The sequence below is a fragment of the Rhinopithecus roxellana genome, chromosome 10, assembly GCF_007565055.1.
Source record: "Rhinopithecus roxellana isolate Shanxi Qingling chromosome 10, ASM756505v1, whole genome shotgun sequence".
Lineage (NCBI taxonomy): Eukaryota > Metazoa > Chordata > Mammalia > Primates > Cercopithecidae > Rhinopithecus > Rhinopithecus roxellana.
In genome coordinates, this window is record NC_044558.1 from 10,638,581 (window position 1) to 10,651,278 (window position 12,698).

The 12,698-nt window shown below is 33.8% G+C and overlaps 1 protein-coding gene across 3 annotated transcripts in view; it reads left to right on the forward strand.

Moving 5' to 3' along the window:
* The window catches only part of LOC104672833 (ovostatin-like), a 133,334-nt gene that overhangs the window by 103,651 nt on the left and 16,985 nt on the right, over positions 1-12,698 (forward strand). For all 3 annotated transcript variants that reach the window (XR_004059572.1, XM_030938899.1, XM_030938898.1), the window contains exons 14-23: positions 128-273; positions 478-627; positions 1,334-1,504; positions 2,439-2,535; positions 6,345-6,441; positions 7,628-7,856; positions 9,410-9,536; positions 9,900-10,018; positions 10,535-10,586; positions 11,726-11,809. Coding sequence is in view for 2 of the 3 variants with exons in the window: in XM_030938899.1 (XP_030794759.1) it covers positions 128-273; positions 478-627; positions 1,334-1,504; positions 2,439-2,535; positions 6,345-6,441; positions 7,628-7,856; positions 9,410-9,536; positions 9,900-10,018; positions 10,535-10,586; positions 11,726-11,809 (1,272 nt within the window). In the remaining variant the exon portion in view is untranslated. The remainder of the gene's footprint in view (positions 1-127; positions 274-477; positions 628-1,333; positions 1,505-2,438; positions 2,536-6,344; positions 6,442-7,627; positions 7,857-9,409; positions 9,537-9,899; positions 10,019-10,534; positions 10,587-11,725; positions 11,810-12,698) is intronic.

Consider the following 12,698-nt stretch of genomic DNA (forward strand, 5'->3'; position numbering starts at 1 on the left):
TTGCTGGGTCGGGGCAGTCTCTTTGGCAGTGGGTAGGATGGCTAGAAATTCAGTGGAGGATTTCTACAAGATGACAGTTAACTATCTCACCACAGCACTTTTTCGGTTTGAAATTTTCTTTTCACAGGGAGGAAGGGCATATTTTCCATTTCTATAGACGTTAGCCCTGAGTTAGCGCCCTCAGTAGATATGCTTGTCTATAGCTTGCATCCTGGAGGAGAAATGGTCACTGACAGCACCCAGTTCCAAATTGAGAAATGCTTCAAACATCAGGTGGGTGACAAAAATTATTCTTTTTTAATTTTGGGGAAAACCAAGGAGAACTTAAGAGAGTGTTGGGTTTAAACTCCCAATTTTTCGTAGACTTGCAAAATGAAAAATGTGTGTGTTTTTTAAAAAAGTTAAGAATAGCCTAAAAGATGATTCTTCTCAGATGGCTTGCCTTCCTTTTGCCCTTTTGTTTATTTTCATTTTCAGGTCAACTTAAATTTTTCTAAAGAAAAAGGTTTACCAGGATCCAATGTCAATCTTCAAGTCTCGGCGGCTTCAAACTCTCTTTGTGCTCTGTGGGCTGTAGACCAGAGTGTATTGCTGCTAAGGAGTTATGGTCAGCTGTCAGCACAAAGTGTGAGTAATTAAAACCACCTTTGTTTACCACCAACGGTATAGTTTCATGTCTTTACGTTTGGATAAAAACAGGTTACCTTAAATAAACTAGAGGAGAAAGAAATTGCCCAGAGTTCCAGGAATAAAAAATATTTTAGGTTAGAAATCACGTAAAATGATTCTACTCCAATTATACTAATTCTCTTATGGAAAAAGTGAGCAGCACTTTAAAAAATAAATAACAGTTGCTAAATGTCTACTATTTGACACTTGCTCTACTGAGTATTCCCATAGCTATTATTTAATTTTATTCTCATATTAATCAACCCTATAGAACTAATGCGGTATTCCCATTTTGATTAATGTCTAATCTTAGGCTCAGGGAGATTTAGTAAATTAACCAAGAACGTTCTCTAACAATGTCCTTGAATGAGTCCTCAAAGAGTATTCAGCGGTGCCTTTATCTGGAATGTATTAAAATCCGTGTACTTTTTGTTAGTTTTAATGTGATTTAGCCAGCAATTATTTAACTGATTAAATAGTATTTCAAAGTTTTGACAGATCTAAGATCCTATACTTTCTCAATATGTGTGTATTTGGTATAGGTCTGATGACAGTTCTATATAGGATATTCATAGGATTATATAGGTTGTTTATATACTGCTTGTGAGGAAAAATGAATTGTTTTCTATAAAAAAAATACAGTTTATTTTCTTCTACCATCCAGGTGTATAGTCAGCTATATTCCAGGGAACTACATGGCTATTATTTCAGAGGACTTAACTTAGAAGATGGCCTTAAAGTGCCATGTCTTAAAGATGAACATATCCTTTACAATGGAATTTATTACACACCTGCATGGGCTGACTTTGGAAAAGATGCCTATGACCTTCTGAAGGTAAGACAACTATGTCTTAAAACGGTGAATATACGTGACAATATATAAATAAATAGAAATATTCATGGTGTGGATTTTTAATGTCAGAATTCTTAGAGTACAAATTTACAATTAGTACTAATATCTGAGAAATAATATCTCAAAGAATGTTATAATAGCAAAAAGACCTGATAAAGTTATTATTATATTATAGTTATAATTATATAATAGTTATATTATAAAGTTATAATGCCTATTTTATATAGTTATAATAAATTATTATGAAGTCAATATATTTTTTAAAGTTGTATTAATATAATTTTATTTAAAAATTATTATAAAGTTATAAAGTTATAAGTTTATTATAATTTGTTATAATAAGGTAAAGTTATAATGAGATTATTGTAACTTCATTATAAAGCTATAATATTTTAAATAATTAATAGTACTATTAGAAAAAGAACTAATATGTGAGGGAATTATCAGCTTTCCTGACATAATATTATGCACATTATATACTGGGGTCTAATATAAATCCCCATTTTGCTCCTACATCTACCCACAAATTCAATTTCTACTATTTGAAAGTATTCTACTATAATTAAAGTGTATATAAGTGACATACTGTCCCTAGTTCAATAAAAATGCCAAATTCAAAGCAGTGAAAGTATAGTGGGGTAAGATATGAGATGTCTTTTTTTGTCCTCTCTTATTTAAAGGTTTTCATCAACAACTCTTGATTAGGAAAACAGAGCAAAAGCCATTAGAATTAGAGAAACTAAGGAACTCAAAGACACGAAATTTAGGAAATGTCAGCGAAGTATCTCTAAATATATGACAATTAGAGATGGAGAAATAAATAAGTGGAAATTGAAAATATACGTAGAACAAAAAACCAGTTCAAACTGCTAGTCTAGGCTGTTATGTGACCTAAAATTTGATTTTATCTTAAAAGGCAATGGGATTAAAGATTTTTACCAACTCTCACCTCCGGAAACCAGTATTGTGCAAGGACTCTAACCATCTTGACTATACTGATTACATATCCTTAGGTAAGTCACAGTATAATGTGAAGGGCAGGTGACAGGTTATAATCTCTTAATGCTTTTAAACTGATTGGGAAAAGAAGGGAGGTGATTATTTTCTTTTGCTTTGTCAATTAATTCATTTAATGTGCCTGTCATATCAGATGTTAGAAATACAGTGAGAATAATGCAGGTAAATCTTTATGCTCATGAAATTTACATTGAATTTGGGATGTAGACAATGTACAAATGACTACATATTGTCATTTGTATATTTCTTGTGTTGCTATAAAGAAATTCTTGAGGCTGGGTAATTTATAAAGAAAATAGGGGCCAGATGCAGTGGCTCATGCCTGTAATCCCAGCACTTTGGAAGGCTGAGGCAGACAGATCACTTGCGGTCAGGAGTTTGAGACCAGCCTGGCTAACATGGTGAAACCCCATTTCTACTAAAGATACAAAAAATTAGCCAGGAGTAGTGGTGTGCGCCTGTAATCCCAGCTACTTGGGAGGCTGAGACAGGAGAATCGCTTGAACCCAGGAGGCAGAGGTTGCAGTGAGCTGAGATTGTGCCATTGCACTCCAGCTTGGGTAACAAAAGCAAAACTCCATTTCAAAAAAAAAAAAAGAAAGAAAGAAAGAAAATAGGTTTAATTGGCTCATGGTTTTGCAGGCTGTACAGGGAACATGGTGCTGGCATCTGCTAGGTTTCTGGGCAGGCCTCAGAAAATGTACAGTCACGGTGCAAGACAAGGGGGAGCAAATGTCTCCTGTGGCCGGTATGGGGGCAAGAAGAGGAGAGGTGTCACACCCTTTTCAACAATCAGATCTCACAAGAAGCCACTCAACATTAAAAGAACAGCACCAAGCAATGCAGGATCTGCCCCCATGACCCAAACACTTCCTGCCAGGCCCCACCTCCGACATTGGGGATACCATTTCAACATGAGATTTGAGGGGACAAATATTCAAACTATATCAATGGCATAATTTCAGATGGTAATAAGTGCTCTGATAGTTAATCTTTCCTGAATTGTTGCTACATCTAGGCATTTTACAAATGTCAATCCATTTATTCATCATAGTCTATAGATTAGAAGCTCTTATCTGCAATTTGTCAATGAGAAAAATGAAGCTTAGGCAGGTTAAGTAACTTGTCCAATGTAACAGATGCTAAATAACAGAGGTGGGATTATAATCCAGACGTTCTGATCCCAAAGTCCATGTTTCTCTATTGTGAGTTACTGTCTCTCAAAGAACTACTGTATGGAAAATAAAACAAGTTAACGGAAAAGAGCAGAACATCAGGATGCTATTTTAAATAAGATAGTCAGAGAAAACCTCTATGAAGAAGTGACCTTCAATCAGAAACCTGATCAAAGACTGTGCAGAAAAGTCCGGTAATATTTAAAAATAGGCAAAAAATATAAAGACATGATACAAAAAAGGGAAACCAAATAGATAGGAATGATATGGAGAAATATTTAACTTCACTAATAATCAGAAAAAAATTTAAATGAACATCAAGAAGCCAGTTAACACATCCGCCAATGGTGAAAAGAAAGAAAATTCAAATGGTAATTGTTATTCAAACAAGACAGATGGGAGCACTGTATGTACTATTGGTGGGATTATAAAGTGGTACAGACATCATGTGGGGTCTTGTAGTACTCAAATTAATAGGCATGCACCTTCAAACACAGCAATTAAACTTCTTGGCATAAACATTCAAACATAGCAATTAAACTTCTTGGCATAAACACCAAGACCTGCAACTCAAGTCCATACGAGGAGATGCACACTATGTAATATTTGGTGCATTGTTGGTTGTACTAGCATGGAATGGAGACAACCTAGGTGACCATAACTAAAGGGATGGATTAAGTAATATGTGGTAAATACAGGCTATGGAATATTGGGAAGCACTAAGAAATAACATAAGTAAATTTTAAGAATGAAGTTTGAAGTGGGAAAAGTAAGAAACATAGTCATATCTAAATTATAAAATTATTTACACGAGTTTAAAATAAACATACTAAGCAAAATTACATATTGATGAAAATTTTGTATAGATCCAGGATATATACAAAATACATTAGAGTGCTAGAAAATGGAGGGAAGGGATGCTTCAGGAAGAGGGCAGCAAATAATATTTAAATATTTGTATATTGTATGTATTATATATTTGTATATATAATATATTAAATTTTTATATATTATATAGTATATAAAATATATTTTGTTATATATTTTATATTTGTATGTGTTATATATTTTATTATATAAAAATATTTTATATAATATATTTTAAATAAGTAATATATAATGTGTATTATACATTTGTTTATTGATAAGTATAAAGATAGGTGAAAATTAGGAAAAATAAATCAACACAGATCATAGTCTGTATACAAGGTTATTCCTAAAACCAGCAAACAACTAATAGCTTTAGCTAGCACTGATTTGCAGTAGTCCTGAACAAATCCAATAGGCCGATATTAAGTGCTGAAACTATGCAGCCCAGTTGTGATTGAGACCAGAAATATACCATTATACATCTACACATGCATGGGGGCTGGAACTGTGGAATGGCTGCAGGCCCACAGCCAAAACTGGAAATAAAGAGTCATAAAGCTGTTGCAATTTGAAGTTTACCCGTGCAACCTCCTATTGAATAAGTTTTCACATTGAAGTCTTATAGACCTCTAAGCAATATTTATACTTTGAAAGACTATGAAAGATGGTACACAAACAGTAACCCAAGGAATTTACATTAGCAGGCTAAACAGGAAACTGAATAATAAGAAAAATAATTTAAAATGAGCATTGTGTTATTAAGATATTCAGATGAAGTGAGAATTAGTGGTAGAGGTCAAAGAGAAAGTTTATTTTATTTTATTTTATTTTATTTTACTTATTTATTTATTTATTTATTTATTTGTGAGACGGAGTCTTGCTCTGTCGCCCAGGCTGGAGTGAAGTGGTGCAATCTCGGCTCACTGCAAGCTCTGCTCCTGGGTTCATGCCATTCTCCTGCCTGAGCCTCCCCAGTAGCTGGGACTACAGGCAGCCACCACCACACCCAGCTAATTTTTTGTATTTTTAGTAGAGATGGGGTTTCACTGTGTTAGCCAGGATGGTCTCGATCTCCTGACCTCGTGATCCGCCCGCCTCGGCCTCCCAAAGTGCTGGGATTACAGGCGTGAGCCACCGCGCCCGGCCTATTTTTAATCTTTTAATTATTTTGTAGGATAGTGTATTTTCATATTACTCATGTAATGTGTTTTTAGGTACAATATAACAAAATATCACTGATAGATTATTTCAGGGATGAATAATTTATAATATCTTAATTTTTAATAAACATCTGTGAAATGTTCATATATTATTCACCAAACATAAGACATGCCTAAATAGACAAAGTTTTGTCGAAGTTTATTATGAAGATTGAATGAGTTTATATATGTAAAAGGCATTTTTGATCATGACTGAGAAATAGCAGTAATTCAATAAATGATGGCTACTATTATTACTAAATCTTGTCCTCAAAACATAATGCTAAGAAGTTAAATCTGACTTTTTAGATATGAAATAACTAATTATTTTTTTTGTTGCTTTGCCTTTCTTCAGATAAAATTTTACTTTTTTATTTTAAAGTTTTATTTTAATTTTAATTGATAGATAACTGTATATATTTATGAAGTATACTGTGATGTTTCAATACATTTAAGTACTGTGAAATGATCACATCATTAGTTAACACTTCCATTAGTTCAAATACTTACCTTTTTTTGTGGTGATAACATTCTTATAGATATTTCTTTATATTCATTCAGAGGGTTATACAGGTTCGGACCTCAAGAGTAAATTTCATGGTGAAACTCTGAGAAAATCATTTCCTGAAACTTGGGTTTGGAATCTTATTACAACTGAGTGAGTATTTTTAATTGTGTTTTTCTTCATTTAACTTTTCTTTTTATCTGAATGAAAGACAACATTCATATTTGCCAGCCTTATGGAAATAAATATGTCCCCAAGACTGAAAACTAAGAGTGTGTCAAAAATTCTGCAGAGCCTGTGATAGGATTCTAACTTCTCTTTTTTCTTCCTTTCACTTTCTCCTTTTATTTTTTCCTTATTTCTTTTTCTTACTCTATTATGTTTTATCACTTTTTTTTATAAGAACTTGGATGTTGTTGGAAGGAAAGTTGTACAGGAGACTATAAAGCACACTGAAATTTTTGTTGTATGACATGATGAACATAATACTCAACAAATACATATGGAGGTAAGGGAGAAAGGAGAAAGAGGAGAAAAGAAAATGTAAAAGAGGAAGAAAAAAGGAAATAATAAAGGGAAGGAAGAAGAGGAGGAAAGGAGGTTGGAAAAAAATAAATTTCTAAGTAGGTGCCATAAAAATTTCAAGTATAAGGCTAATGTGCATACTTTAAACAAAAACCGTATTATATGGCTCATGTTTTATACTTATCAGTAAAGTTGGATAAATGTGATAGCAATGACTTATAAGTAAACTAAAGTTAAACAAATTGCCAATTTAGATATTCTGAGTAAATTAAATGAGTCATTAATTCATGTCTCCTGCTCACTCAAACATTTCCAAATATTTTGGTGTTAAAGACCACTTATAGTGTCTACTGATAACGAAAGACAGAAATGCACAGAGATGAAAGTATCTTTCTCAGTGTTTTATAAGAAAGTAAAAGATTAATGCCCATGTCGAGTATTTTAATGGTTCATAATTGTTCAGGGTTTATAAGAAAATACATAGTATCATAAAATTTAAAATAGAATTAAAAGATGAGATCTCACAATTAAGAAGCAGTAGAGTCAAAGATGACTCAAAGGTAAGGAAAACTAATGCACTGGACACAAAAGCTTAATGTTAAGCTTCTTTACAGATAAGGTATGATATGGAGCAAAACAGAGGAAGAATGGGATAAAAAATAAAAAGAGAGAGAATTTGCCTATTGTAGTTTAGCAGACCATTGAACCATCAAAGGAGGAAATGTAGAGCTCCAAGGAAGTGGAATGATCCAATTATACATGTGTTACACGGTGACAGCTTCTCTGTGAATCTGTATGCTATCTCTTTTATTAGCTCCTCAGGTGCAGCCAACCTTAGACTTACTGTTCCAGATACAATTACACAATGGAAGGCCAGTGGATTCTGCATGAATGACAAAGCTGGATTTGGCCTCTCCCCAACTGTCTCCATGACAGCTTTTCAGCCCTTCTTTGTGGATCTCACTCTGCCCTATTCGGTGGTTCGAGGAGAAGCATTCACTCTGAAGGCCAATGTCTTCAACTATCTGAAAAGCTGTATTCAGGTACCAGCTCTTCTTAGTAAAATAGCAAGTTCTTCCCTATGTAAATTATCTTCAAATATCAGTTGCCTGATGATCAGAACTTGGTAAGAACTTGTCTTTCCTTCCTAAGTTTTTAAAAAACATTAACAAGCTCTACCAACCACTCAATGTGTGATTTGGATGTATAAATTATTATACCTAGGTGGCTGGCTGAACATAAAAGAACTTAAGCTCTATGGTATAAGCTACTTTTTATTATTGTGTGTGAGGGGAGGGTGGGTGGAAATGATTGAAGAGATCCCTAGAACTTTTGATTCTTCAACGTATTCAATAATTTTGTGCATAAGACCCTTTTGAAGCCTTGTGAATAATTACGCTGAATATTATCAAATTAGATTTTAAGTTTGTTTACCTTTGGGATACATGAGGAGATACAAAATACACAACAGCTTAGGGGTTTCATAGGCTCTTGAGAGCTGACCAATAGCTATGGAAAAAAAACCCCAGCAATTTCACAATAGAAAAAACACACACACCATTTCTATGTGGGTTTGTATCTTGGTTTTTACACTGTCTAGTTCTGCTGCTTTGAACAAGATACTGATCTCCATCAGCCTCAGTGTATCTGGTGTAAAATGCTGTTAGTAATACATATTTGGCTGGGTCCTTATGAGAATTGAATGAGGTAATGTAAACCACAAGCCTTACACAATACACTGCAAATAATAAGCACTCACATTTGTTTCCCATCTCTTTAACTTTTACCAAAATAACAAACTTCAACTATATCTATAATAATAATGTGGCCTTTGTTTTTTGCATTAGCTCATCTCTTTCAATGGTTTGCAATATGGTGAGATCCCCAAACCCAACCTTTTGTTGACATCCAATTATTTGGTGAACGTCAGTAGAGAGTAGGGACAAAATGACATGTCCAAAGTGCCAGGTAACAAACCAAATCAACAGATTTTACTTTAAGTGATACTGTTTACTTAAAAAAAAAAAATCAAGCAGGTCGAACTATTCAGTTTATTAGGAAGCTATTTTTTAGGAAAAAATAAAAGTACATTTTTTTCATATTCAGGAAAGTTTGTTTTTGCTTCCTTGTTAGTAGAGTTTTTCTTTGTGAGCCTGAGTTGCAATGCAGTCTTCTAGATGCTTTGTATCTGCTATTTGCCATAGCACACATGGCTGTGAACTGTAGATGACAATGTCCTCAATTTACAGAAAAGAAAAAGAAAACAGGCTCCCAAGAGCTTATGATAACTTGGTCAACCCAAACTGGCCAAAACCTCTGCTTATTCCGCTGCAGTTCTGTGAGGTAATGCATTATTATATAAGACCTAAATACTGGTTTTTCAGAGTAATTAGTCACTAAGTGCCAAAGGTCAAATTATAACTCTGTTGTAAGACTTTGAAGGTCTCATGGTTTGGAAACCATTCTTTCCATAGCAGAAAATATGAAAGGCGAGGAACTTCCTTTCTAACTTCTCAGACTTGTGTGACTATGCTATGTTTATGTATGGAAAAGATTAAACACTTTTTCTCTCTCTTTCCTTATCGGGCCCTCACAGGTTAATACTGTACTGAAAGCATCTAGTATTTACCAAGCCAGACTTCTCTCAACTGAACATGAAGATATTTGTATATGTGGCAATGAGAAAAAATCCTTTACTTGGCTGGTTACCCCTCAAACACTGGGTAAGATTTACAGTTATTATATGTTTTTACATCCCTTTGTAAATCCCCCTAAGAGCTCATGTTGGACTATTTGTCTATGATAGGCAATTTACCCATTACTTACCACCACCGCTTATCCATTCTTCCATTCCTTATGATGGTATTCTCTTTCACAACCCAAGACCGTTACGCCTGAGGACAGGGGTGGGGAGTTGGAATCAAGTCTTGACTTCAAGAGTGTTTATTTTCCAGGTCATATTTTATTCTCTCCCCTGTCAAATTTCAATTATTTTAACAATTTACCTCAACAGAGAGCTCAAAATGATTTCTGCCTCCTTATATCTTCATTGAAATAACTGCCATTTACATTTTATGCCACTTAAGGTACAGTCAACCTCACTGTCACTGCTGAAACCCTGCAAAATAGTGGCTGTGGGAATGGGTCATCTACAGCTCCAGACATTGGCTGGAGGGATACACTGATCAAACCCTTGCTGGTAGAGGTATGACTTCAAAGTAAAACTTTTGGGCCTTGAGGAAAACAATCTGTCTGTATTTCAAAGATTTATCTCCATTAAGAAGCATAAAGTATAGCTTTCAGAACCCATGGAAAGAGGAGTGAACCACTTACCCAAAGATAAAACACAGTATTTCAATCAAATATTTGGAAAAGAAGGCCGGAGATACACATTTCATCCACTTATGCAAAGAATATTTAAAGTCAACTGTATAATAGTCTTGAAATAAAGGGAAAGAATTTTGGAGCTTGAAGGATCTTTATGAAAATCCTTGATTTTCATTTTGGTAACACAGCTTATTGTATAGCATGCAAAATCAAATGGTTTATTTCTGCATTATCTTGGGCTTAATAATTCATAGATGCACTATCTGGAATAAATTTTGAGGGTGATTTGTTCTATTTAGGCATTATTATTAATTTGTGAATATGCTGAATATTCAGAATATTGTTGATTATGAAATTAATCATGACTACTTTCTTTTCTTCTTCTAACAATTAGCCTGAAGGTATTGAAAAGGAGATGACACAGGGCTCACTTATTTGTACAAATGGCAAGTGGACACCTTTACATGTTTTTGCTGACATGGCAATATTGAATGACACTTTTATTTGTCTTTGTTTTAGAATGAAGGGTTTTATTATTCATCTTCTCAGAACATGGCTACTGGGAAAGATTAAATTACTTTCAAGTAATAAAACTTAATAATTTCACAAGTCAAAGCAAATTTTAAACTTTTAGTTCTTCCTTATTGACTGTTCCCTAGTTCAGAAATTCAAGTATCCGTGACTTTAACCCTTCTCTCTACCATTTAATTTCTACCCATCCAAGCCTTAATTTTGTCATTAAAAATAGTAACTATGACTCTAAAAGTTCTGTCAAAAGCACCCAACCAGAGAAGAATTTTCTCTACCTAATGTATTTTATTATCATTTATTTTATCCTCCCACCTCTGAACCAAATTCTGACAAGTCTTTTTTTCTGATTACCACATCTTCTGAAGTCCATTACCTATCTGGGGCTTTGTCTCACATCTATTGCCTAAAAATATTTGTTTCCAACACTGTAACAATTAATTGCCCTACAAATAGTACCAGACTGCAACTGGATTTCTTTCTATTATCTAATTTATTTTGCTTTTGCCACCATTTATTTGTTTGTTTGAATGTTGGAAATATTAGAGGCCCCTGGAGTTAATAGTAGCCAGAGATCTCATTTTATATTCCAATATTTTGTCACCTTAAGGAGCATACACAGGTAGTGGAGTATTTTCAGATTCAGTGTTTTATCACTTACAATTAGGTGATGTTCCAAATTTATTTTCTTTTGGCCTAAGCATACTCTTCTATACCAAGGCAGGAAAAACATCTAGTCTATTCATCCTATAAGTTGTTTTGTGAAAATCCAATTAAATAATAGGTGCAAAAGTAAATTGGAATGTACTCACCAAAGTTAAGGTTTCATTATATGTTAAATTGTAACTGATTATGAAGAGTTTATGTGAATATGATTAGTTATAATTATAGGAATTTCTTTGACCTTTTTTCTGATTATTTTAGAGTTGGGAATAGTCAATAAGTAGACATTAAGTGATTTAACAATCAAGAAGATAACTTATATTCAAAGTCAAAATCATGATTTTTAAAATAAATGAGAGATCTGAATTAATAATTTCACTTTACTATTTCCTAGGATCCACAGTATCTCAACCAGTAGTGCTAACTTTACCAGATAATCTTGTAAAAGATTCACCTAGAGCTTATTGGTCTGTCCTTGGTAAGTCTGCAAAGCAGTATAATACATAGGCTTAGAAAGAAGAGAAAAATTATACCTATTTCTGCCATGGTTCTATTTTGTCATCTGTTTTAGACTGCATTTCTAGCCTAAGAATTTTATAATTGAGGTTGGTATATATAACTAAGTTGGTATATATGGCACACTCACTTTCCTTTCTTAAAGGTCATTTGATCTGACACATAAAAATTTACGTTAGCATTTCTGGTTCATGTCTCATTTAAGGCTACCTCAGTAAGGAAAAACTTTTATGTTTTCTCAGAAACCAGTGATTTTTAGAGTACAGCATGCTGAACTGGTTAACATCAATATTTCACTTCTTTTGCCCTGAAATTACAACACTCAGGTAGGAGCGAACAGCATTCCACACAAAGGCAGTGGTCCCTGTGGGACAATGACCAAAAATGGGCAAAGCATCCTACTCGTAACTTACAGGCGCTATAAACCTAGAACGTGCCAACAACAGGAAACGTGCCAACAACTGGAAAAGCTTAAGGGTAATAAGAACAACTGTAAGACGTGTTTAGATATAGAAACATAAAATGTATGCCAAAATTAAATAGAATATATTTCTGTCATTGTTCCCATGTTAAAAAGGGTAAATTGCTTTCTTGCTCATTCCAGATTTCAAAGATAGTTACCTCCATGATTTATTTCTATCTTTTTTAAAAACAATTCTGGACTGTTTAGCCCCTACCTTCCAGTCATCACCTATATACAGCCCAGATTAAAGACTTAAGAGGGACATCTAAAGAATACTGTACAGTGGAAGGAATTCTGCACTCCTTGTGGCATTATGGTTATATCTTGCATTGTTGCAGTAGAAGAAGTATAGACCAGAAAAATACTAACAGGGAGGGGAAGAACACTC